The sequence below is a fragment of the Centruroides sculpturatus genome, unplaced genomic scaffold, assembly GCF_000671375.1.
Source record: "Centruroides sculpturatus isolate CEXI.00-Female unplaced genomic scaffold, Cexi_2.0 scaffold1803, whole genome shotgun sequence".
NCBI classification, from domain to species: domain Eukaryota; kingdom Metazoa; phylum Arthropoda; class Arachnida; order Scorpiones; family Buthidae; genus Centruroides; species Centruroides sculpturatus.
In genome coordinates, this window is record NW_019385969.1 from 40012 (window position 1) to 67180 (window position 27169).

General features: G+C 35.0%; 1 protein-coding gene across 3 annotated transcripts in view; it reads right to left on the minus strand.

The window, feature by feature from the left end:
• LOC111612865 overlaps window positions 1-27169 on the minus strand; it is a 73339-nt gene that overhangs the window by 4193 nt on the left and 41977 nt on the right. Inside the window, exons 1-13 of one of the 3 annotated variants that reach the window (XM_023354139.1) lie at window positions 15004-17983; window positions 14527-14594; window positions 11206-11300; window positions 11070-11137; window positions 10821-10999; window positions 10674-10739; window positions 8682-8816; window positions 8556-8615; window positions 8222-8315; window positions 7975-8150; window positions 3909-4055; window positions 3631-3831; window positions 3325-3560 (exon numbers count right to left, since the gene is read on the minus strand). In XM_023354139.1, the coding sequence (XP_023209907.1) occupies window positions 3325-3560; window positions 3631-3831; window positions 3909-4055; window positions 7975-8150; window positions 8222-8315; window positions 8556-8615; window positions 8682-8816; window positions 10674-10739; window positions 10821-10999; window positions 11070-11137; window positions 11206-11300; window positions 14527-14594; window positions 15004-15138 (1660 nt within the window). In that variant the 5' untranslated portion in view covers window positions 15139-17983. Of the gene's footprint in view, window positions 1-3324; window positions 3561-3630; window positions 3832-3908; window positions 4056-7974; window positions 8151-8221; window positions 8316-8555; window positions 8616-8681; window positions 8817-10673; window positions 10740-10820; window positions 11000-11069; window positions 11138-11205; window positions 11301-14526; window positions 14595-15003; window positions 17984-27169 lie in introns of those variants that run through there. The other 2 variants (XM_023354140.1, XM_023354141.1) reach the window with 2 other exon arrangements.

Below are 27169 nucleotides of genomic sequence, written 5' to 3' on the forward strand. Positions count from 1 at the left end.
TTAAAAATTGGAACTGCCAATGCCACAGGTGTCTTCTTTCCTTCTAAATGTATGATTTTAATCTATGCTATTGAGCATACTTCCTACGTATACAATTTCAAAAGTGATGTTTTTGCATACTCTAATATTGTACAATTGAATGCAACAAAATTAATCACAAATATTTTAATATCCAAGGAATGTCATCTATTGCACTTGGAAAATTTGGTAATTTTGGCATTCGAGCATTTTTCTGCCAGAAATCTATGATAGTGCTGTGGTCTCGTTTTGCCTCAGTTGCCCTTTGCAACCCTCGTCTTGCTTAACCGTCTCCTCTAAGCAACACCATTTAGAGTGGCATTACCCAGACTCCTGGGTTAGACGAATTGTGGATACTAAAAGCGGGCATTTCTATAGTTTATAAGTGATGCACCAAACACATTTCCAGGCCTTGGCTCGAGCACCTTCAGTCTGCGAGATGAGTATGCAGACCAGAATATGAGACAAATACAGTCGACCCCCCTATAACGCGCGTTCCTATAACAACAATTCCTATAACGTAGCAAAAAAATTGTAGCAACAATTTTTTTGCTACGTTATAGGAACAAAAAAATTATAAAGTACCTCCTATAACGTCCTGCTACGTTATAGGAACAAAAAAATTATAAAGTACCTCCTATAACGTCCTGCTACGTTATAGGAACAAAAAAATTATAAAGTACCTCCTATAACGTCCTGCTACGTTATAGGAACAAAAAAATTATAAAGTACCTCCTATAACGTCCTGCTACGTTATAGGAACAAAAAAATTATAAAGTACCTCCTATAACGTCCTGCTACGTTATAGGAACAAAAAAATTATAAAGTACCTCCTATAACGTCCTGCTACGTTATAGGAACAAAAAAATTATAAAGTACCTCCTATAACGTCCTGCTACGTTATAGGAACAAAAAAATTATAAAGTACCTCCTATAACGTCCTGCTACGTTATAGGAACAAAAAAATTATAAAGTACCTCCTATAACGTCCTGCTACGTTATAGGAACAAAAAAATTATAAAGTACCTCCTATAACGTCCTGCTACGTTATAGGAACAAAAAAATTATAAAGTACCTCCTATAACGTCCTGCTACGTTATAGGAACAAAAAAATTATAAAGTACCTCCTATAACGTCCTGCTACGTTATNGGTACACACTCGGTAAGTAATCCTATAATTTTTTGTTTATAGCATAGTTTATACGGATTACTCCCAAAAAATTATACGTGTTTTGGAAATGTTGAGTGGAATTAGTCTAGAATCGGTTAATTTTATAGAAGAAAACCTTTCGAACAGCCTTAGTCCGTAAAGTTCCCACCTATCGGGCTGCGATTGGCTCATGTATTTAATCATTCCTACAACGTAAAATTCGATTAGCGTGGAACGTATCCAAGCGTTATAGGGGGGTCTACTGTAGATCATGATTGGGAAAGGAAAGAATGAATTCTATTTTTATAGATGGGTATAGGTTTTCAAAATCCATAACAGACTCAACTTCATCAAGTAAACTTAATTCCTGTAATTATTTTACTACATTCGTTGGGTATTCTGCAATGAGAACTGTTGCCTAGTTCATCTGAAATGAATCTACTCATATGTAAACGTTTTTCAAGAATGTGGGCCCTCTACATTTCTCAACTACAGGTCTATCCTCTTTGCCTTCCTTATGTATTTTTGCAAATGCAAATAATCTTGGCAGTCCTAGTTTCAGGTTATGGGATCCTTTAAGGAAAGTTAATATGGAGCTTAATGGTGCTCTTTCAAGTTTTTTAGCCCTTCTGTCTAAGTTCGTAACAATTTTTTCATTGACCTGTTCACAAAAACCCGACAAATGTAGTAAAAGAGTTACAAGAATTAAGTTTTGAATTTTTGAAAACCTATACCCATCCATAAAAATAGAACCATGCTACGAAGCATTAATGCTCGTATTTTATGCTCCACATTAAACTGTAAAGTTACTAGAAAGAAAGAAGTTCGGTTAGTGAATTAAATTAACAAGGAATGGAGAACGATGCCCTAAAAGAAGGGAATGAGAGCCAGGGAGGACAGATCAGATACGCTGAAGGTCTAGGCGAAAGGAAAATCGTCATACTGCTTAAGCAGATTTATGAATAAGTCAAATTTCTTTTGGGTTTATTTCCAATTTCCCAGTTTGATTACCAGTAAGGTTTTTTATATAGACCATTCATAAGAAATGTGTTTTTTACACAATGCTGTGATATCAACTCTAAGGTAAAGGAGCTTAGATTTATCTTAAGTACTCCCATTTTTCTAAAACAAAAAACTTGCATACCAGCAAAAATCAAATTTCTGGAAATCCTCTTCAACTGAATTCCGATTTCCTATACACCTGGCATTATAAATACAGATTCTGCACCGGAAATATAGCATAACTTTATATAAACTCCACGTTGAGACGACCAACAATAGATGGCATCTAAATGTGGCATTTTGTTAAAGCAACAAAAATTTATATCAGTCATAAAATGAGAAGCCTATTTGCAAAAGATGGAAATACAATAGGGTTTTGCTTTTTGCAGTATTGATACACACATTTCAAGGCCAGAAAATGACTAGGTTTGATTAACCTAGTCAGTAAACCTATCTATCATCAAAAGCTCTTGAAACTTCAAATTACAACTAACATTGTTTGGAATTTTGGAAAAATCTCAAAATATATTTTAGCGACATATAACATTGGATCCAACACCATGTCGAGGCCATGGAGTCGGAAGCAAATTTGTCTCTAGTGGAATTGGGGTCGGTAAGAACAGACCAACATCGAAATACTTTTTTACTATGTACTGGTTATATTAAGCTCCTAATGGGAGCATTAACATCTTATTTTATGACGATATGATGTTTTAAGAGATTCTGTTTCAAATATTCCATTTTTACTGTTTATTATGTCTCAATTATTTTATCATTACATTCAAAATGAATGCGAAGGAAACAAAAAAGAATTGAAGAAAAAACAATATTTGAGACAACACATTCTAAGTATACAGTATATAGTGATGGTGGTTATATGCTACTTAAGCTTATTCATGTAACATCAGGAAAAACAAAAAGACACATTCTGATGTCACAAGCAACAGATTTAGTTTAATCAGAGTGGTTCCAAGTTAATAGGGTATTGACAAAAGATGTCAAGAAAGTTTTAAATTAGTGATGATAAAACCTATTAATGGAAAAAAAAAATGGCATAGTAATTCATTTTGGACTATGCTTAAGACTTTATTAATGTTCAGATAAACAAATAAATTGCAGTAATTACATTAAAGCATCAGGTGCACTTTTCTTACCTGTATGAAATTCCCTCATGGGCGTCTGAATGGAAAACAGCATGTCGGCAGTAGCATCGTCCGGAGACCACGATTTGGGTCTAGTGGCACCTCCGGGAATAACTAAGTACGTACACTCATCTTTCTTACAATTTCTGAATTTCTTCTCCTCTTTTCTTCTACCCTTTTTTGGTTTCTCTGGAGATTTCAGATTTGTTTCGGATTTAGAACGCCACAGACTGTTATGTCTCTGTTTGCTATCAAATGAACAAATTGTTCTATTTTAACTGGCTAATTATGTATATTAATATATAAAAACAAACATACCTGGCATCTAAAATTCCTTGATATATTTCTAACTGTTTTAAAAACCCAGAATTTGGCTTAATGCAATTTCTTTTATTTTTGACAAACTCTAGAGCTTTATCTAAATTCCAGTCGTAGGCCTTCATGACATATGCTATCACCACAGATGCAGACCTGCTGATGCCCATCTTGCAGTGAACCAATACTTTAGAACCTTTATTCCTGTATATAAAAATAAACAAATAATTGAGTTTCCATTTAACATCAAAATAATTTTATAATTTAAATCTTTAACTCACTTGACTTTGGCAATATATTTGTAAGTTTTGTCCCAGTACTGCAGCATCTGTGTCGTCTCGTCGTCGTAGACGCGAATGTTTGAATAGTCGAACATACCGGGGAAGAAATTATCTATTTCTCTGGTCACATTCAAAATATGTCCGACTCTAAAAATAAAGTTAGGGAATCTTTTTATTACTTTCAGGTAGTAATAAATGATATTCAAAAAACAATGTATGAACAATTTATCAAAAACATCCAGTATCTGAAAGACACAAAATTGCATCAGTGACATAGTGGAACAATGTAGTACAATGCAAAGTAGCATCTACTGGCAGCTAAAGTGTTAATTAAATAACCCTTTCTCCAAGGTGCCACTCCAAAATTCCATGATGTGAATGTCACTAACTCAAAAGAAGCCACTAAATAACCAATGTTTTTTAAAATTAAAATTTAACTACGAATAGAAATAGTCACTAATGGTATGTAGTTAATGTGTATGTGAATTTGCACATACAATAACCTTTATGAAAATTTTGCTTCTAGACTAGCATCATCATTACACTGATCTACATTAAACAAATTTGTTAATTTTGTGAAATTCCGCTATGGTTGGCAATATGCTACCATCAATGAAAAAAAGATGGCCAAATTTGACATGCATTTTAACACAATCTCATTTAAATTCAAAGTACAGTCTGTTAGGGTGAATGCAGGATTTGGTGCATCAGTACAATTTTTGATAAAATAAAATAACTGATAACCATAACGAAATGAATATTGCATATTTATTATGTTGTAATATTCTGCACGATCAAAACTAAGTCTGAAGAGAAGCAGTATTACACAAAATTAGGGTTCTATCAAGTACCGGGCCTGGACTTGGATCATGGTGAGTAATTCTTGTGACTTAATGAAAGAGAAAGAATTACCAAAAAAAATCTAATAACAACATTTATGTAAGCAAAAATCCACAACAATATTTATTAGGTTGAACTTCTTGTTTATATATATATACAGTGGAACCTCGGTATACGTCTGCTTTAGAATATGTCCAATTCGGAATATGTCCTGTNGTGTTGTCCCTCTCTGTTGGTCTTCATATAAAAAAAATATATATATTTATGATTTCATTTTATAAAAACAATGCAGCATTTAAATTAAAAAATTATCTCTTAACTATTCTATCAAATTAAAATACTTTACATTTGAAAATTGCTTTTAATTTATCAAATATACATTAAATTTAAATTATGTCAAAATTCAGATTTTCATAATTTCTGTTCTGATTAGCATAATTATCCTTTATTGTAAAACAAGAAGATTCCAATACTCACTCTGAACGCACGGTGTCAGGAGAGAGGGGCCTTCGGGATACCAGATCATCCATGGCATGCCTAAAAAACAATTTAGACTTTACAAAACAACAAAAATAGGGGAAGACAATAAAAACAGTCACTTGCCATTCATTGAGGCAAGAGCGGTCAGACTCGATTCTCTTCTCATAGTTTTCAATCCACTGGTGAGTTCCTCCTCCAGCATAATAATTATACTCTCGAGCCCTGGCACTGGCCTTGTGCAATGTCTGGAGGGCAGACCTGAAATCAAGGGAAAATGTTTACGAGATGCACACGTCTCTATCGAAGTTTAAATTTATACATAGAAGCTAATTAATCTAGCACCTATGGAACTAGAAATCCAGATAATCAAAAATACCATATCATCAGATATTTTTGTATTTTCCCAAAATCTGATAAGTTATACATGATCAGAATGTTACAGACATCATACATTTTATATCAGTATATATGTTCAATCTCTTTACGTTTGATTAGTCCAAAGTTAATGCAATGCATAACTATAACATTTAACAATTTAAAATCTGCAAAAACATCAAAGAAAGTGTTAGTAACTGAACTCTTTAGCACATTATGCATTCATACAAATTCTAATTTGCAAAATACTAGTGTGCCAGATTATCATCAGATAATTCTGGATTATCGGCTACTTTTTAAAGAATGCTAGATTGCCAAACATTTTAGATTATTGAGTGTCAGAATGACAAATTTCTACTGTATTTTGAAATCAAATGCACAAAATTGAAGGTCTATGTCAGGGGTGGCCAACCTTTTGCATACCATGCGCCAATTTTTTGATAGACGAGTTCAGATGCGCAGTGGCGTACTGTGAGTGTTAGCAGCCAGGGGCAGAGAAAAATTTCGGCCACCCCTTAATCAGGTATTTCAATTTATAAGATGAAAATACACATTTGCCACAGAACAAGCAATGAAAAATGTGGTTGTAGTGTAGCTACCACCCGTATAAAATAATTCTATATGACATCAGTGGTGTACATGAACACGAATGCATCGTGTAACGTACTTTACCGAAAACAATGCCAGACAATTCAGTCTAAAGCAGATAGCCTTCACACTCTTCGGGAGCTACACACCTCTCTGTTGAACGGGTGTGTCGTCTTTTTATCTTGCTTACAAGTATAATGTCGCACTATCCTATTTACATATTTCAGCATTACAGGATCAGTCATGTATGCAAGTGAACGTTTTAATTTTGAATTTAGTTTATTGTTAGTTTTTGGGGGTTTTCTGTCCTTAAAAATATAATAAAATGTCCCCGATAAACAAGACAGTAATAACTAAAAATAACGCCCAAAACATAAAATAATGATTTGACTTTGATTTTTTACACCATTATAGTTTTATGTTGTTTTAATTTACATTGCAACAGCAAATATTTTTGTTTATAATGTCACAAACAGATATTTATTTTGTAGAAAGGTTTTCAAATTCCTTGATGTTACTAAAACTCGATGAAACTATTTTTGAAATTCTGCATCTTACGTGATGATTCTAAATTATGTAACTTCATAATGTACCCGTTTGATATCCAAACATTTCAGAAATAAATGATTAAAATTCAATTCTGATTATTTAAAAACCAACAAGATGACAATAACACCTATCGCTAGTCTAAATTATGTAATTAATTAATTATTATTAAAATAGTCCAGAAAATTTCAACAAGATTAGGTTATCTTGAATAAGCGCAGCATGGTCTTTTGAATTTATTTTGCGAGTAGAACTATTTTCTGCCATTTTACTCTCATATTTTGTCCTATTTTTCCTCATCTGATCTTATTTCTTGGCCACAAAGCAATGCATTCCTTTATCCTGTCTCCGAAGATTTCTGGTGTATTTCACCTGTTTAGTTTCAGAAACTGAATCGTTATATTCTTTGTTAACATGTAGAATTGATATTATCATCAAGTTTCACTAGTGAAGAACAATAACTTATTAGATCCTAGGGTTAAGAAGTTATAGATGTAAAAATTAGATTACATGTATTTTGTTTTTGGATGACGTGATATATTTTATGGAATGTCAAGTTATCAAGAATACAGTTGCCAGGACTCTACTGTATTACAGTTTACTTTGACTAAAAAATTCAAATTTATTTGGATATATTTAGTAAATACTTATTGTATTGCAATCTGGAACATATTTTCTACATAATATATTAGTTCAATGGGGAAATGATGTCCAACACGTTATAAGTTTTTTTTTTAGGAATGTAACTATGACTTATATCAAGCACTTAACAAATTCCAAGACAAATAACATTTGGAATATTATAAACAGATTTAGTCTGTATTATTATGCACACTAAATACTTTAATGTGCAATATAATATAGACCAAATACTCCTGTTCTGATAATCATCATATTGTTGTATTTATAATCTGTGGGTTATCTGTATTTAAGAGACGATTTAAAAAGGACAAGGGTTAGATGCCAATTTTAAATTGCAATTAGAATTCCTGCCTACAGAGCAATACAGAGCCATAGAAATGGGGTATGTGGTAAGATGGGTCATGATAAGGTTTTATTTTCGTTCCAGCAAGTTTCTGTGGATTACATGCATGGACATTCAATAAATCTCTTAATTTAGAAACTAATTTTCCTGAATTCTGCAATTTTCTATAATTTATTGCATAATTTAGCACACTCTCTCATTTGACCACTTTTATAATTAAAACTTTCTGAATATCTAATAATGCTTGCTCACCCATTGAATTTTAATTCTTCTAGATTGGACGCATTCCACTCGGATCCCAAATAGAGATATTCAAAGATTTCCGTGGGAGCATCCATCTGTCCGAGTATGGTTAGCATTTCTTGATCAATAAACGATTTGTATTCATTGAGATTCATGTCCAATTCTTCTTCTAATCTGTTACGAATCTTTAAAGAACTTTCGTTTAGTTTTCAGAGCTCATAAACAAAGACATAAATGAAAAGACGGCATCACTTACATATTTACTAGTCACTTCATCTAAATCTACAGACATCATCAACTCTTTAAGTTTTGTACGGATAAGCTTCTCTGTGTTGTCCCTCTCTGTTGGTCTTCATATAAAAAAAATATATATATTTATGATTTCATTTTATAAAAACAATGCAGCATTTAAATTAAAAAATTATCTCTTAACTATTCTATCAAATTAAAATACTTTACATTTGAAAATTGCTTTTAATTTATCAAATATACATTAAATTTAAATTATGTCAAAATTCAGATTTTCATAATTTCTGTTCTGATTAGCATAATTATCCTTTATTGTAAAACAAGAAGATTCCAATACTCACTCTGAACGCACGGTGTCAGGAGAGAGGGGCCTTCGGGATACCAGATCATCCATGGCATGCCTAAAAAACAATTTAGACTTTACAAAACAACAAAAATAGGGGAAGACAATAAAAACAGTCACTTGCCATTCATTGAGGCAAGAGCGGTCAGACTCGATTCTCTTCTCATAGTTTTCAATCCACTGGTGAGTTCCTCCTCCAGCATAATAATTATACTCTCGAGCCCTGGCACTGGCCTTGTGCAATGTCTGGAGGGCAGACCTGAAATCAAGGGAAAATGTTTACGAGATGCACACGTCTCTATCGAAGTTTAAATTTATACATAGAAGCTAATTAATCTAGCACCTATGGAACTAGAAATCCAGATAATCAAAAATACCATATCATCAGATATTTTTGTATTTTCCCAAAATCTGATAAGTTATACATGATCAGAATGTTACAGACATCATACATTTTATATCAGTATATATGTTCAATCTCTTTACGTTTGATTAGTCCAAAGTTAATGCAATGCATAACTATAACATTTAACAATTTAAAATCTGCAAAAACATCAAGGAAAGTGTTAGTAACTGAACTCTTTAGCACATTATGCATTCATACAAATTCTAATTTGCAAAATACTAGTGTGCCAGATTATCATCAGATAATTCTGGATTATCGGCTACTTTTTAAAGAATGCTAGATTGCCAAACATTTTAGATTATTGAGTGTCAGAATGACAAATTTCTACTGTATTTTGAAATCAAATGCACAAAATTGAAGGTCTATGTCAGGGGTGGCCAACCTTTTGCATACCATGCGCCAATTTTTTGATAGACGAGTTCAGATGCGCAGTGGCGTACTGTGAGTGTTAGCAGCCAGGGGCAGAGAAAAATTTCGGCCACCCCTTAATCAGGTATTTCAATTTATAAGATGAAAATACACATTTGCCACAGAACAAGCAATGAAAAATGTGGTTGTAGTGTAGCTACCACCCGTATAAAATAATTCTATATGACATCAGTGGTGTACATGAACACGAATGCATCGTGTAACGTACAAGCAAAAACAAAAAAAAAAAAAAAAAAAAAAAGGCAAAAGGCAATTGCACCGAAGTGCATATGCAATGAAGCCAACTCTGGCAATGTTGCTCGGAACCGACTGAAGCACCACTTGTAATCGTCCAATGTGCCAAGTCGCCACGTTTTGGCCACCCCTGGTCTATGTCATTCTCAACAAATGGAACAATTCCTTGGAAAGCATAAAAACATCTCAGAAATTCCAAAGGATCAATACCTACATCATCTAATAAATTACCTATATTATCAGTGTCTTAAAAGCAAATGGCTTAATTTATTGGGTATCACTAAACCAAAGGTTCTGAGAAAACAAGAAAGAGCAACACCCATGGAGACTGGACAGCTGCTGCAAAGTTGGACTCAGACTGGAAGAAGTTGAAAACCACCCAGCAACATCCCTATGGAGTCCACTCTCTCAAACCAAACAACATGGACACCACATGTGAAATGTTCAAATATCTGCAAGACATTACCTGTAGTCGTTACATGCTCTCTACCTGGTCTAAAAAATGAATCTTCCATAAACATTCATTTTCCCAACAAGAGAAGTTTTGCCTGCACCATCCACTAAGGTGGCGTATTCAACCAAGTCACATTGCAATGAGTCTGGAAAGCAGCAGGAGAAGGATGACACAATCAGGTAAGAACACAAGACTGACAAGATTCTCAGGCACAGAAATGGTAGAAAACCAATCAGATCTTTAGGCCTGGGAATTTTGAGGCTTTGCTGCAGAGGCTACACAGTTCTTGTAATGTTCCACAAATATTCCAGGACTGTCCAGCACATCTTGCTGAACTAACAACCGGAGGATGAACTCTTCTGTCTCTTGCTGCCTCCCTATTTCAGAGCAATTTTCGTGACAGTGATAAAATGACTGCCAGTTGATTTTGAGCAGACCTGCACCAGACAGTGCACAATCTCAATCTGCTCTGGATCTGGATGATGTTGGCCCCAGCATGTGAAGACAGACAAGCAGAAGTATGCATGGACCCAGTCATTTCTGGTTCTTTCTCTCCTCCCTCTAAAGACCAGAAGCAATAGAAAAATACATACCACATGGCCTGGACTGACACTGGCTTGAAGATGTGGTGTCTTCCAGTGGAACTGATGCTGAAGCCACTAAAACAAGTAATAAAAAAAGCAAAATTTTAATTCTCACCTGGAATTTGAAACCAACACCCACATGAAAAATGCACTCACCCATCTCCGTCCAGCGTGATGGAAGTGTCGGCCCAGACGGGCAGCACCAGGCCAACAGTGGTCTCAACATTGCAGTCGACACCCAGAAGACAGCTCTCCTCGGTGTCCTGACGACCCACGCAGGACACCACTACCAGATACCTCGTTCTTCCAGCATGCACACTCTCCAGCTTCACTGCCTGTCAGAGTCAAATTACATTTAAGAATACTTCTGAGAAAGTGAGGAGAGAAAGCAAGGTGGATACCTACCATTCTCAGCGTATCCGAAGAGCGTAAAAGGTAGAACATGGACTGGAGATGCCGTTGTATGTCACCAGCTGCAAAAGATATTCACTAGTTAAGAATTTAACCTTTCCCAAAACCTCTAGAAAACAAACGCACTTACCTCCGTTGTTTCTATTCTTTCTATAAACGTGCATGCACTCGTCGTGAGGCAAGACTATGGCGGCACCTTTGACCACAAAGTAGCATTCATTAAAGCTGAAAAAAATAATAAACAAACTTTTGGAGAAAAATTTAAATTACAATGTCATTGCCCGCTCCGTGGCACCAACGGCTAGCTTCCGAATGACACGAGCAAATCATTTTACAAAGGAAAATTTAGAGGCAGGACCAACGTAAGTAGTTATTTGCATTATATTTTAACAGATTAATGAAACAATTTATTCAATAATTCATTTTTAATTAAAAGTATTTAAATTTGTTCAATATATATTTTTAATCAAATCAAAACCCATTTAACCAGATTTCTGGAATATCCAGATTGATTCGGATAATCATTTCTATTTAAATTCTTACAGACTCATGGAAAAATTACCTTTTGTGACATTTACGAGGTCATCAAAATAGTATTTATGGTCTTAACAAACTATATCTACACAGAAATCATATTTATAAGAATAAAAATACATAATGTATGTACCAAGTAAATTTTATGTTCTTACATATGGAAATGGTAATGATGTTAAAATTACAAGTCGGTAAAGCTTGTAAGTTTATTTTCAGTCATTAAAAAGTATTTCCAGTATGGAATTTTAGACTTTAATTTCAATGCACCATTAATTTCAGTTTATCCGGACAAGCAGGATTCCACCGTACAAACAATATTTATTTATTTATTTATACAAGCAAATGGAAAGTCCGAATTTTAATATATAGGTTCTCAAATGCCCATTCCGAATATTTCTATGTATTAACAAAATAACTCGTAATATCTTAAGCTTACAGTGGTTCGAAATAATAAAATATGTAAAAAATCGCTGACCCTAAGCTATTTTGAAGATAGAAGACAAAAATGTTTAGTACCATTCGTTTGATTTGGTGTACGGTACAGTAAAAGCTACAAACGCGTATAGATAAGACAAAACACTAGCAGGAACGTGTACCACACGACAGTTTCCGAACTTAACCATTCCGATTTAACGTCCAAGGTCGTTTTAACACATTAAGTTCCATGATAGAGGGGCACAAAATGTCACCCCAGACCATCCTTTTTTTATGGACAAACGAGCACAAATACAAACATGATGGCCACTCAATATAATTTTGTCTGGGTTGCCAAAAAATATTTTTTCCTTAATTTTTAGGCACATTGTAGAATTGCAAGATGTGGCCCAAATGATTTTTTCCAATTACATTACACCACTCGTACGCTAATCGTCGGGTTTTGAATTTGACTACTGTAATCGAGGTTGCACAGAGATACAAATGGAAGGAAAATACAATAATCACTCAAATAATATATCTACTTTTTTCACCATTTACGTTCACCGAGGAAAAATAAGAATTGTTCTATGAATATATGTTTTTGCACGATATCATGCTTATTCGCATTCATTTCGGAAGGAAAAAATCAGAAATGGCAAATTTCACTTACATTTCCTATTTTTTTTTGCAGGGAAGGAAGTAAATTCCTATTAGTATTCTATCTTTAAAAACATTTACCGGGCAAAATAAAATTTCCATTTTCCAGGCCTGGCTCTAACCATTACTGAGGCCGGCACGTCGCAAGTAACACGGCACAGATTTCATCCAGCTTAACTCATTAAACGTCTCGACGGCCTCCGACGCGAACCGGGATGCACTCGGAGTGCCCGGGACCTGCCGCGTAAGACAAAACGCAGAGACCGGGAAAAAACTAACTTAAGTATGAATCAGTATAAATTAACAAGGCAGTGGCAGCCATATGATATACCTAAACAAAGATTTTATTAACACAGCATATACTTTGTCGGCTAGGCAAAACCTTTAGTACAGGTTCCGCTTTCAAAATTACTTATAATCGTCGATCTTTCAAGTATTTTATTATTTCGAACCACCATAAATTATTAAGTTTCGTTAATACGAATCGATCTTTAGGGGTCGATACGTATTAACGTCGATTGGCAAGGGTTTTCCAATCGACATCTCAGAAAAGAAAATTTAAATACTTTCCATTAGAGACGAATTACGTACAGTACCGGGATAAAACGTAACTCGGACGAGGGTACCGGCGTCGGTCTCACCACATAAACTTCGATCCGCAAGGTGATTGGCCGGCATCGTCGGTGGGGCTGGCCGTTGGGGAGACGGACAGGAATTAAATTTTAACACCCGAATCGATACCCGGAAGTCGGTGGCAGACGAATCGACCCGCCTCCCTCCATTTCGCCCGGTGGGAAGACGGACGAAGGGGAGGGGCCGTCTCGATTAATCGCCGACGAATCGATTACTTAGAAATTCCCGGAAAACGGGTAGAAATGCCGGGGACGTCCGGCCCTTCGGGCACGCCCCGAGTTTGCCAATGCCGTCGACGCGGTCGCCCGGGCAACGCGACCGGAAGTCCGACCGGTCGGCGGCGGAAAGAACTCGGTCGCAGACCCTCCGTCGCCGGTTGGGCGCGCAAAAGCGGCGAACGACGGACCCGATGCGGCGCCGTCTTTTAATTCCGTTCGTACAACGTTGTACGTATAAACGACACGTTCGATTCGGGCACTTTACTCCTCCCCTTCTTTCCCCACCGCCAGAAGCGCGAAGCCGCGGGATGGCGTGCGAGAGGGTCGACGACCCCGGGCGCAGAAATTTCCTTTCGTTACGCGGCCGTCGTTTTCCGTGTCGTCGAAATCGGGGCCGGGAGCGGAGGATCCGGTTTACTTTCTCTTCCCATCCCGTCGTTACGGACTCCGAACTTCCGACCCCCGTTTCGCGGGTCGAAGAGAAGTGCGCGCGCTCTCCTTTCGCCGGCGCTCGGTGGCGGAAAGCGGCATCGAAAATACCGCGTAAACGGAAGAAAATACCGAGAAATTCCGTCAATATTTCGTCTATTAATAAATGGAAGACAGAAACGATTCGACCCACATTCGTCGGGTCGCGATCTAGTTACGTTTTTCTATCCGCTTCGGCCAATTTCGTCCTTAACCTCGGACGTTACGGCACGCGACCCGAAACGCCGCGATCCGGGCCGAGGAAAACGAGAAAATGCTAATCGACGTAACTTCCGGAATCCCCCGCTCGGCGCAAAAAAAAAAACAATAACGACAGTTAATCGAGGGAGGGGGACGGCGTGAATCGAAAGCCAAAAGTCTGCCATCCGGCGGCAGAAGCGATTACAAACGCAAATAAGAAAAGTATTACGCTCTCGTCGGCGTCGTCTTTTCGGGAACGGAAAAAACGGAGAGACCGACGACGACGACGGAGCGGGAAGGTAACGCGTCGTCGAAGGACTCACCTTCGCTGCACCACGGAGCAATTCTTCGCTTCTCCTTCCTCTTTGTTGTCCGATCCTTCGGTCTCGTCCTGCAACGAGACAAACGTCCATCACTTTTGCTAAATGCCCGACACCCGGTCCATTCCCCCGACGGGCAGGGGGGCGACCACCCGTTTTACCGCCGTAGTTTCGTCCGAATGTCGGACACGCGACACACCGCTTCCTTTTCCGGACTTCTCCCCCGATTGTGGAAAAGTCTCGAGCGCTTGGCCTCCACCTTTCGGGCCCTACTCCCCTTCTGCAACTTATCTCTCGGACCCGGCCCGCTTGCTCACCCCCAAACTCCGTCGATCGCATTAGTCCACCCTAAAACGGACCGGGTCGTTGACGACTTTCCAGCTGTTCTGGGCACGCGCGACCCCGTATTAATTAATTAATCGGAGGACCGGTCGGAAAACTACTCGCGACCCCGACCGCAGACGGAAGGGGGCCTCTTACCTTTGTCCGGCACTTCCTCCTGTCCCTGAGGGAACGGAGGGGAAGGGCAACGACGCTCCTCTTCCGCCTTTTCCATCGGGGGGCGCGGCGTTTGGACGGCGACGACGGCGCGCTCGGTGTCAGAACGATCAGCATGACGCGCGATTCTCCTCCCGTCGACGCGTCTCGGCGGCCGAACGGGGTTTAACGGTAAGCTCTTCGTCGGCGCGCGCGACCGGTACTGGCGTGACGTCACGGAGACTGCGCCGTCGTTCGACCGGTGGCACCTTTCGAGCGGCACCTCCCGAGGTAGCGTCCGACGGCGTCGAACCCTGGTCCTTCCCTTTCCGACTGGAAGGTCGACGTTGCCGAATCGGCACGCACGCGCCACCTTTCTCCTTTGTTTTTGCGTCTCCGCCGCAAAATCCCCCCCCGGGTTCCTAATTAAAACGTGAAGATCCCGGCAAAGTGGGATCGTCGTAATCGGAACGATAACCGACAGCGTGTTGGCACTTCGTCTTTTTTTTACAATTCACGCGCAGTCATGTCTTTGTATTGTTTTCGCACGCGTCTAACAGGTTTTCTTTTAGTGTCGCGTCGCGAAAGACTTCCACGCGGAGCGAGCCGAATTCCAAGAAGGCTTCGACTTACGACTGGATCTTGCGCAACTTATAAATTAATGTTTATAAATAGAACGGAGCGTAAAGCAACAAAGAAACTGTTAAAATCATATTAAACAGTAGTTCACTTTCCTCCAAACTAAATTTAGTTCGATCGACGACGTCGCTTTCCCCTTTCTTTCTAGTCACGCGCGAATTATGAAGGTCTGTCGCATTAAGGTTAAGGAATCAAACTTCCTGCGAAAGGTGCGCAGTTAGGGTTTCTCCCAACCACCTTTTAACAAAAGCTGCAAACTATCCTTTCCGACGTAACCTGGTAGTTTCGAATTTATTTATAATTCGCTGCGGATTTCTTTACGTAGCGAGGGGGTCGAAGGTCGCGGCCAGTGTAGGATTTCGAATCTGTCACCCCCCACATTTCGGTCGCTCGTTCGACCCCTTCCTTAGGCGGATAACCCTTAAAAGCGTCGAAAATGACGACGTAAACTCGGCCATGCCTACGCCGAACACCATCTTCTATTCTTTCCTTTGTTACCGTCGACCGTAATGGCCCGAAACAATAAAGTTCGGAATACTACTCGAACTGTTTTTACCCGAATTAACGTAAAAATCGGCCATCCGTTACGGAGAGAGTGGGACGGTTCTGCTCCATTTTTTTCCCCTTCTTGTTTTTTTTTTCTTCTTTTCTCTTTTGTTTTCCCGCAGTACCTTCTTACCTTCGCTTGTTTTGTTTAAAAGCGGTGTCTAAACCGGCGTCACTTCCGGTTGAGAAACAAAAAGTGGAACGTGCGCGAGAACCGAGGATATTGCTTTTGTGTCGAAGGTGCTCGTCCCCGTCGTTCGACGCAGAACAAAGAGCCGATGCCGAATCTCTGAATTATTGCCAGAAAATGAAAGTTTACACTGGGTTATACGCACGGTAAACAGAATTTAATCGTTTCGATGTTTTCCTAACCGAAAAAAATAAGCTTTTATAAAGACACTACGCATCGACTTATCGTAGTTTTCCACGCTTTTAATGAGCCAAAATATGGTAAATAACGCAATACGTAACGATCGAAACGTTTCTGTAAGAGCATTTCGTAACAAAGACACGATTAAACTAATAATAAAAAGAAAAAAAGTGGAGGAGATTATGATATTTAGGTCGAGAGAGAGAGATTTTGCCAGTAACAAATCCGACTAAAACACCGGAATGGTCGATCCAAAATAGACTAAAAATGTCACACCGAGAAATCGTTACGGGAACGTAACGAAAAAAATTGCCAAATTCGGTTTTTGATGCGATTCCAAAAAACACTACATTGCCACATTTGGGGATAACGCGTGAGAGGATGCGATTCTACACGAGAATAAAGCTACTACTGTACTTCTATGTACACCCTGTACAAAACTAAGTGTTTCTAATAGAAAATTAACTACAACATTTGCACCTTTCAGCATTTTCAATCCTCGCATAAAGGCTATTTTGCCGAACACTTCTGCCACCATCTTTTTAATTAACCGTAAAAAAGCGCTAACGGGGATGGACCGAGGAAAGGAAAAAATAAAATAAATAAATAAATAAATAATACACTGGAGGTCAATATCTATGTCAGAAATTTGCAATTTAGGTGAGACTAATAAGAGCATCGCTAATTACTAGATTTCTTTCGGATCGTAGCGTGTTGACCGGCATGACCGGTCATGCAACCGTCAGAAAAAAAAAGAAAAAGAAAACAATAATAATACTTGGATGCACACAACAAAAGGCTCGGATGCACTCGTAAAATTATTTATATATCAAAACTGGAGGTGACCCAAATTTCCACATAAATCGAGCAAAAGTAAGGAAGTTCGAGACGTTCAGAAATCGCGTACTTTCTTTGCGTCAGAGAGAAATACGTCATTCGAAGGATCCAAATTTTGGGGCAAACTCCACTTCCGGTAGTCCTCGAGGATTATTAACTATTGTATATGTAGCGCACGGGAATTGTAATCACATTTAATCCCGTTTAAGTTCGAGAATTAGGTCCTTCCAACTGTGGCACAACTCGGGAATTTTCACGAATTGCAATAAAATAAAAAAAAACACTTCATTAATTCTTGCGTATTATTAAAAGCGAGAAAGTTACGTACGGTGTGGCATTAGGAACGTTTCGAGAAATGTTACGGTAATGACGTTACGCGTTACTAGATGGCACTAACGCGCGAAACCAGTCGGTCCGGAGGTTCTTAAAGCGCGAAGTCGTGGTTATTTATTAGGAGACAGCGAATGCCAGTCGAGGGCATCGACTTCTTTACACAATTTTCTAGTCTCCACCCCCTAGAAAATCATAATGACACTTATTAAACAAAGAAAAGCAATCCGCGCTACGTGTTAATTGTTACGGACGAGTGAACTGTCCAGTTTTGGAGGGTAACCACCTACGGAACGAGTTTGTTACGTAGGGGCCTACGCATTCGAAACATAACACACTTCCAAGTCAGAGCTGTTATAGAATTACCGTTTAAGTAGTCGAACTATAAAAGGGTGAATGGAGAAGATGGCCTCCGGCTATTATCTTTAATTTCATCACGTTCGGCCCTCCCATTCTAGTATGGTACGATTTTCCGAGAGGAGGCGAAAAGATTGATAAACTAGACTGACCCATCTCGGATAAACACTAATATTAGATTTCCTACTTAGTACACAGCGCGGAAGGGTCGAGAGGAGCGGAAGACGTTGCAAATTTATCGTCTCGTCGTTGGGGTGGAGTCAGTTAAGGGTTCAGATTCGCTTCATATAAAAGCGATCGCTCCGACTACGCCCTGGGATAACCCTGGAACGAGGAAACTTCGCCGGTATTGTCTACCATTGTCTGAAGAATTGGATTTTTATCTGTCTGAACGATTGTCGAGATCGGTCGTGGTGTAACGGTTTTGAAAATAATGAAGGTGAAATTCGGCCAGATGAATGGGTAGCGAAACTGATTCGCTCGACTAAGACAGAAGAGTGAGAGCATTACAATCATTTTAAACACATTTAAGAATTACGGAGAGTACTTAGCGATCAACTACTCTGAACGACCTAATTTTAAAATTGTTCTCGTTCCTTCGTTTCGAATGTGTGTCTCGTCCAATGTTAAACCGTGAATTTTAGGTCTCGACAAAAGTGAAACGTATGCGAAAACGTCACAAAGAGCAGATTAATTTGCATAAAAAACGCGTGTAAATCTCGTTCCATCGCAGAATAACAAAAGAACAACTTAATTTTATTTCAACTGCCGCATATATTCGAGTTAAATGTGGTACCAATTATTGAGAATTGAAGATAATTTATGTAATAATATTTAATTAAATTTTATGACCGACGAACTATGTCTTCAACGCGAAGATTCCCATCTGATGATGCATCCGGGTGGAAAATAAAGCATTAACTTGCAGAAAAATCAAAGATCGGAAGCTAAACTTGAAAATAAGAGAAAAACCAATTTATAAGATAGAAATCTCTGCAGTGTTTCGCCACCGAAATTAATTCTTTCGTAACAAGAATTTCACAAAAACAGACTAAACAGAGGGGGGAAAAGTCCCGAGGTTGCGGTTAAATTAATGGAAATTATATCACACACTTATACAATTTAATTTAAGTCACGGTTAACTAAAGACGGATGAATCATTATGAGTCATGCACCATTCCATATTGTATTGCCCTCTTTTTTTATGATCTTTATCAACTAGAATCTCCTACAAAGTGTAGAAAGCGAGACACTTTAAGGCAAGTTACTGTGACGACTCCTTACAGATGAAAAAGAACAAACGATTTCCAACAGAAGAATTCAAAAAGAGAGCTTTCTAAATGTAGATTATAAAAACAAATAATCGAAACGATTCTTTACAATAAATCGCAGTCTGGATCTTCGTGATTTTTTAATCCTTTCTGAAAGGAAGAGGGATCATAAATTGGAATTTCTCTTAAACAAAATTCTAAAACCAATAAACTTCTAAAACATCTGTTCGACTAATCGGCAGCAATTGTGGGGAGGGGGGGAAAACAGTCGAAATCGTATTTTGGAGCACGGATTTCGTAAACAGAACCTTCGCGAACTACTGGCTCGATAGTAATTTTTAAATGACATTTTTCATCCTCTCCACCGATGCTACTCGACTCCCAACACCTTAAGTTAGTCATCCCACCGTTAACATAAGTAACATGGCAAAGAGCCAACACACTGCAGTCGAAATTCCCTCGCAACTATTGTCATCACATACACAAGTTAAGCCGCAATCTGCAGCAGCAGCGAGTGGAAAAATATGTCAAGCGAACAGAATACGTGAGAAACCAGTCGAACTCATAATAATAATAATAAAACTATATTATTAGACTCGTAATTAAAAACACGACTCGAAAAAAAAAGAACCTTAATGATAGATAACTTCTAACCCATTAATATTGTTTCCTACATCATCACGAATCAAGGTTTTAAGTATACGGGAGTAACCTAATTACATAATTCGCACGTGTGCCCTACGTTAAGAACCCGATTTAGATTGTTTGCATTTACGTCTTTACGCTCGAATATCACGCAATTTGTTAAGAGATTATTTCGATTAAGCATTTTTCCTAATTTAGTAACAAGTACTTCTGCCACGACTTTCCTTAAAATTCTCGTCTAACGGGCTTCTACATTTCGGTATGCATCTACAGTATAAGGTTTGCATCTTCGATGAATGATCTTACAGAATTCTTTTTAAATTTATATAACTGTTGTATTATGCACGGGTACAGGAATTGTTCGCCATAAAAGGTCGAGTTTTCCTATTTAAATCTGATAAAAGTGGGGAAAAAAGGAACGAATAAAAACTTCTAGTGACCGAAAAAAAAACATCACGCTTAAGTGATTTTTCTTCCAATTTTGGAGTCGTTGGGAGGGAGTAACATCATATCAAACAGGAAATAGGAAGATGTGCGACTTCCACCAGCCAGGAAGTAAATGTATCTTGTGTAAATGTTCTTTGTGTCAAGACAGATGTTATTACACACTTTATTTAACGTTTACACGATTGTAATTATCACAATTATGCTATAAAAAACACTAATGTGTGTATGTGTATGTATAATATAACATGGTATCGCCCACTCTCGTTAGCTTTACTATATACGGGGAAAAAAAATTATATCATCAGAAGTATCGTGTTAACTCGCGAAACAAACACCGTATCTTATTTCATAATGTGATAAGACTAGATAAATTATATAAGCACCATCACCGCGAATTTATATTTAAAAAAAAAATCTAAATAAATAATCTTCTAAAACAATCTCCCCACTTTATCTGTAGCAAGTGCACTTTAAAATTTTGGCAGGTACTTTACAGAGGATTTTTTTAAAAAAAAATTCATCTCCAGTCTTATCCTCCCTCTTGCATAAACATTTCTAGAACTTTTAAAAAACATGACACAGTTCCACTGCCCTAATAAGACAATCCCACCTTTAAAAAAAAAACACACATATATATATACTATATATAAATATATGTACATGCCAGACGACCAAATCTACCCACTTAAAAGAACAATATGTATAAATATAGAATCATCCCCACGCACTTATTTTGCAAACTAAGCACATCCAGCCGGTCCAACCTACAAACATGGAGAAATAAAACGCCAACAGGGAGCTGTCATTCATGCTGCCAGTACATGACACTTATCTCAAGACAAAAAAATAAATAAATAAAAATAAAGGCTGCTCCGGTTTGATCTCCTATAATCTAGACAATTATTTAATTCCGTGTACCATTAAATAAGGAAAGTTCATCCAATTTTCTCATTATTAAAAGTCCTGTTTCTTGACTGATTATCTGTGAAGATAAAAGAAAGAAAGAAAAAAGATTTGGAAAGAAAAGAGTAGAAGCTAACCCAACCGAGCATAAAAGGTAAATTTTATTTTCTACTGATGTTAAAAACTGATATTTACCTATTTCCTGATTTAAAGGCTATTAACATTTTAAACAGAGGAAGAAAAAAAATGGTGCAACAGCATTTCCTAACAAATAGGAACAAATTCCTATTGCCGCAGAAATGTTTTATATAATATTTCTGCGGCAGTAGCCAAATCGAATATTCTAAATTATTATTTTAAAAATAATAAACAAGATAAAACTGGAACAAACTGTCGAAAAGGTGCAATGTATAGTACAGTACATCCTCTTTTATTTTAAGTCATATAATGATGAGCTTGATTTAACAAATTAAGTAATTTATCAAATGAGAAAATTCATGCTTTAAGACAAAATATTCAAAAATCAAAATTAGAAAAACACTTCACTTTTATATGTAGTGTATGTTGGTGGTAATCACACTTGCCAAACTTGTTCTATTTTCAGAATGCTGATAGTATAACATTTGAAATGAATTGCATCCAGTTTATTAGTATGTATATGTATATATACATGCTAAATAATCTTAAATCTGGTTTAATAAATCGATCTAGAAAATTAATATAATCCAATTAACTTAATTGTTTCCTACGATTTATATTTAACAGGTGAACAGAGTTCAAGGTTACTCCAGAATTTCCGAGATATTTTCTCACCGAAGCATTTAACTAAAACGTGAAGTGTCCGCCTTCCTAAATTAGTTTTTTAATTTAATTTTTTACTAATTAAATATATAATTTTTGTTTTTACACTTTAATCGTAAATACTTTAATTGTATATCTTAAAATGTAACAATTATAGTTCCAAAACAGGTTGATAAGAGAGTTTATGATTATAAAATAAATGGATTTAATGTTGTTATTTTTTAATTTCACACACATCCAACGTGTTTAAATTATTATTCTTGAGATTAATTATACTTGTAAAAACATTACTTACAAGTATAACATATTAAATACTTGTAAATAATGTTTTTACAGCATTTGTGTGTGTGCATTTTCTATAAATGTAAAGTTAGAGGTGAGAAACTCAAGATTTTTGTGTGAATTTAATGATCTGTGACATTTCATTATTGTTTTATTGAAAAATTTGACTTAAAGCCCAATTAAACTACTTAAAGGTATCAAACTAATTACACTATAGCAAAGTAAACTTTATGCTTATTAAACAGACATTTTGATCTTGTGACCTAAATTGTAATAGTTCAAGATCTAAAAATGGGTCTTGTCTTCATTACATTAATACCATACTAAGTACTAGAATACTACACACTACAAAAAATTGAATCTGCTAATTACGTCTTTTTAAAAGAAATTTCTCAGATTCTAAATATTTGAAACACTTCTAGAATTTAATTCTGGACAGAATATACAGTCAAATATGAGTTAACTTAACCTACACTTTTTCAGATAGGCTAATGGACTGTATAATCTCTTACCGAGAAACACAAATGACACCTGACCACTTTTTATTAGCACCATACCAACCTTAACTGTAAAAAGCTGTATGTGATATTATATGTCGGATTGATAAATCATTGATAGGTGTGAACATAGATCTATATATTCTTTATGATCATGATAATGTTAATGTACCTTACCTTTATAAATATAATTCTATCATTAATCATAAAACTATACTTTAACTTTTTTAAATGTAACTACACATTAGCTGTAATGATGAATTTTTGTTTATAATTTCAAATATAGTTGTATTAAGTATATTTTATTTTCAAACACACTAATGAAAGAAAGACTAGAGAGGAAAAAAAAATGTTTGTAGCCGATAAACTAAAATTGAACTTGTTTTTTTGATAAGTTTAATGCAGTTTTATATGTTGCATTTATTTTTAGATACTTATTTATATATTCTTAGATAGGTATACAAGTTAAGAATGATATAAATCTGTAATTTCTTCATTTAAAAAAATGAATCTAAAAATAAGAGAAAAGATATTGATAAAAACATTTATAAATAATTTATTTATATTTATCGATATTAGATTATAGATGTATTTTATATAATATTGATACAAAAAGCAATAGAAAATTATTCACAAATCACAATAACCATAATAGTTTGTGAACAATTTTCTACATCTACTACTAAAAACAAATTAGAAACAAGTGACATTGCTAGCAAGCATCAACACAATGAGAATGTCAACGTTTATACATGAAATAAACTATGCCCTGAAGACAGTTTATTGATATACCATGTATAACTATAGAATGATATTTAATAATTCATACAAATAACGCAATATTAAATGTATAAAATTTAATTAAATCAAAAAAAAAATTGTCAGATTTACTCTTATGCCAGCATTTGAAATGCTGCTTTCTTGCCTTTTGAAAATGATTAAAAATTTAAAACAAAATGTTTTGGGAAGTAAAAAAGTTACTTTAGTACATGAAGATATTGTCTGAATACTAGTAAGGCTGGTTTGACTACTGTAAGGTGCACACAAAAGGTAGAGAATATGAAGTTCTTTGACTTTATAAGTACTCTATGTATTCTTCCTTCATTTATGAACTCATCAAAAGAACATGTTTTAAGAATTTTTCTAATTTGTAAAGTTTATTTGCCGAAGTTTAATTTCATCGATCCATCACATGTTTTCTGTCATATAGATCAAATAAAATCCTAGTAATAAATCTAGTTTGTAACATTCTTTTTAATTTTAAACAGCAGCAAAATGCTTTAATTTTTTTTATATGTTTAAGAACAATTACAAGAGTAAATTTTCTTATAATCCAAATCACATTTACTCAAAAGAATTTTTACTATAAACTACAATGAAATTTAGATTTACATTAAAAAATTTTTGGAATTTTATCTACAATACAGACTAAACAAATTCTCTATGTTTTTAATGTACTTACATTGTTATTTGTTTTTTAATTTTTTATTTATAGTAAATCTGTAATATGATACAAGTAAAATAAATAGAAATATCAAAATTCAAACTGCTACAAACTATAACATATTCTGTTTATTAAACTACAAATGACTAATTTTTGCCCTTCAGATGGCATCCAAACCAGAGTAACAAGATAAAAATCCATGGATATTCTCAGAAAACCTAGCAATTTGAAGAAACCAAAAGTCATTTAACATAAATAAATAAGTACATTTATTTTTCATTATCTTATCTAGGATTATATTAGACTTCTAGTTTATTTATATACTTACAAGTAGATCATTAGCAATACAAAATTAAATTTGGAATTTTTAAACAGTAGGTTATAAACTTTCAAAATATTCCAAATACAGATAAAGATCGCTAGTAATATAATTATCACCAGAAAGAAACAAAATTTTATAATTAAGAGAACATTCTTAAAGCACAAAAATAGGTATTACATAATTTATTAAAGTCAATAATTAACCTAATGATAATTATATTAATACTGAGTGTTGTTAGAATATTGATATAATGCTATGGGAATTTCATTTCCAAGAATCAGTTCCTGTATTAAAATTAAATTACGTCAATGTAATGAAATATTAATAATTACAGAAGTAGAATTTTGTTTATAGCTTGAGATCATTTAACTAATAAGGATACGAAGAAAAATAACTAATGGCATATAGATTATGTATTGCTAGAAAATTGTAAAGATAAAAATAATAATAGAACTATGTATTACAGTCATTTTTATTCACAACATTAACTATTTCTTTCTCAAATTCAGCAAAATGTTAAATTATTTTTGTTACATTGCACTGATTAAGTTTAAGAAAAAACATAATTCTAAATTATGCTATTGAAATATAAGATACTAAATTTTTGATTAACTTAAAAACAAAATAGTAGAAAATAAACATGGAAATGATTGTGTGTGTGTATATATAAGAATTTAAAAGCAAATTCTTAGAATTATATGTCACAGCCCATTACAAACAATTTCATTTAGATATTACAAATTTAATTAGATGAGAGAGGTATAGAAACAGAATAAAATTGTAGAAATCTTTTATTAAACTCCTTATCACAAAATATAAAAAATAATGTATAGAATATTCTAACTTATATGTTATTTTAAGATTTTTTTTATTGTTTAATTATTTAATAGGTAATATAATATATAATTAATATCATCATAATGAGAATGCATCTTTCCAATACATTTGTATAATTTGTTTGCATTCTATTTTTTTCTATGAAGGAATAAAGTTCAAACATAAAAAGAAACAATGTTTGCAATTAAATTAATAAATAGGAAGAAGAGTAATGTTGTAATATTACGAATTCTTTGGAAACTATTATTACATACAACTGCAATTCGGTAAGTTACACTCTTAACAAAGAGAGAATGTGTTACAAAATAATAAATATTTGATTGAGTTAATTACAGCAACAAATTAAACTTTTAATGAAAATCAGATCTGGATTTTAATTATAGAATTCATTCCAATATCTAGCCAAATTTAAAACAAATTAGTTTTATAATCAATATTCCAAGAAATTAGTCTAACAATTTCATTGTCCATGTTATGCAAATAATTCAAAAATTAATTTCAAATATTTTGTATAACAGAGGTAATATTATTATTAANTCACATCGTTTGCACCACCCTAGGGCTGCCCCTGTTTATAGGCCATTGTCAGGATAAACACATTCAAAATTTTTTCCAGTTTTTAAATTTTTTCATCCTTTGCCTTTCTTCAGTCCCTCTAAAGTACATATAATTTACAATAATTATAAACTATTTAAATCATTATAAATTACATGTAAACAATAAATGTTTTCAGATAAATTTGTCATCTGAATCTCCTCAAAACATAATCAAATAACAACAGTTCAAACTCTCAACATATAAAAACAAATTTAAATGTCTGTTATGAAATAATGAATGCATTATTATCCCATGTAATAATGATATAGTAACAAACTTCCAAGAGATTTTAAACAAAAATAAAAACTACAAAACAAATTAAAATGTCACAGCAACATTGAAACAATTTGACCTCTCTGGTATTGTATAGTAAATGACAATAAAAACAAAAATGATGGATATAATAATGATTAATAATAGTAATAGAATAACAAACTGTGAAGAGAATAATTAGAAATTAAAACAAAAATAGCCAAGCAAACAACTTCACAATACAACAATATACAACAGCATAATTACAGTTTAAGGTTCAATAAAAAGAATAATTTACGGTTATTGAAAAATCTATAAACAACACTTTAAAAATGTGAATTTCCATATCTGCTAATCAGGAAAAATGTAACCATAAAACATGTTAGAAGTTTTACATACATAATACTTAATATACAAAACTCCAACCAAAAACAATTTTATATTTACCATAATTACATTCTGTAGTTTGAGTAGGAGTTAGCTGATTTCACGTGATATTGGAACAAAAATGTGAATTTAAAAGTAGCCTATATTCTTCCCAGGACTATCCTGAATATATGTACAGAAATCAGTTAAGCCATTCTCATTTGATACTCAGACAGACAGAAAATCATATAGATGTAAATTCAATTTAGATTAGTATTAATACAGGGTGAGTCAAAATTATGTTAACAATCTTGGATGAGTCAAAATTATGTAAACAATCGTAATTTTTAATTAAACATTATTAATAAAACAGCTTAATTTTGTTTTGTTTTCTATTCCGATTGGTTGCAACGAACCATTATGGCC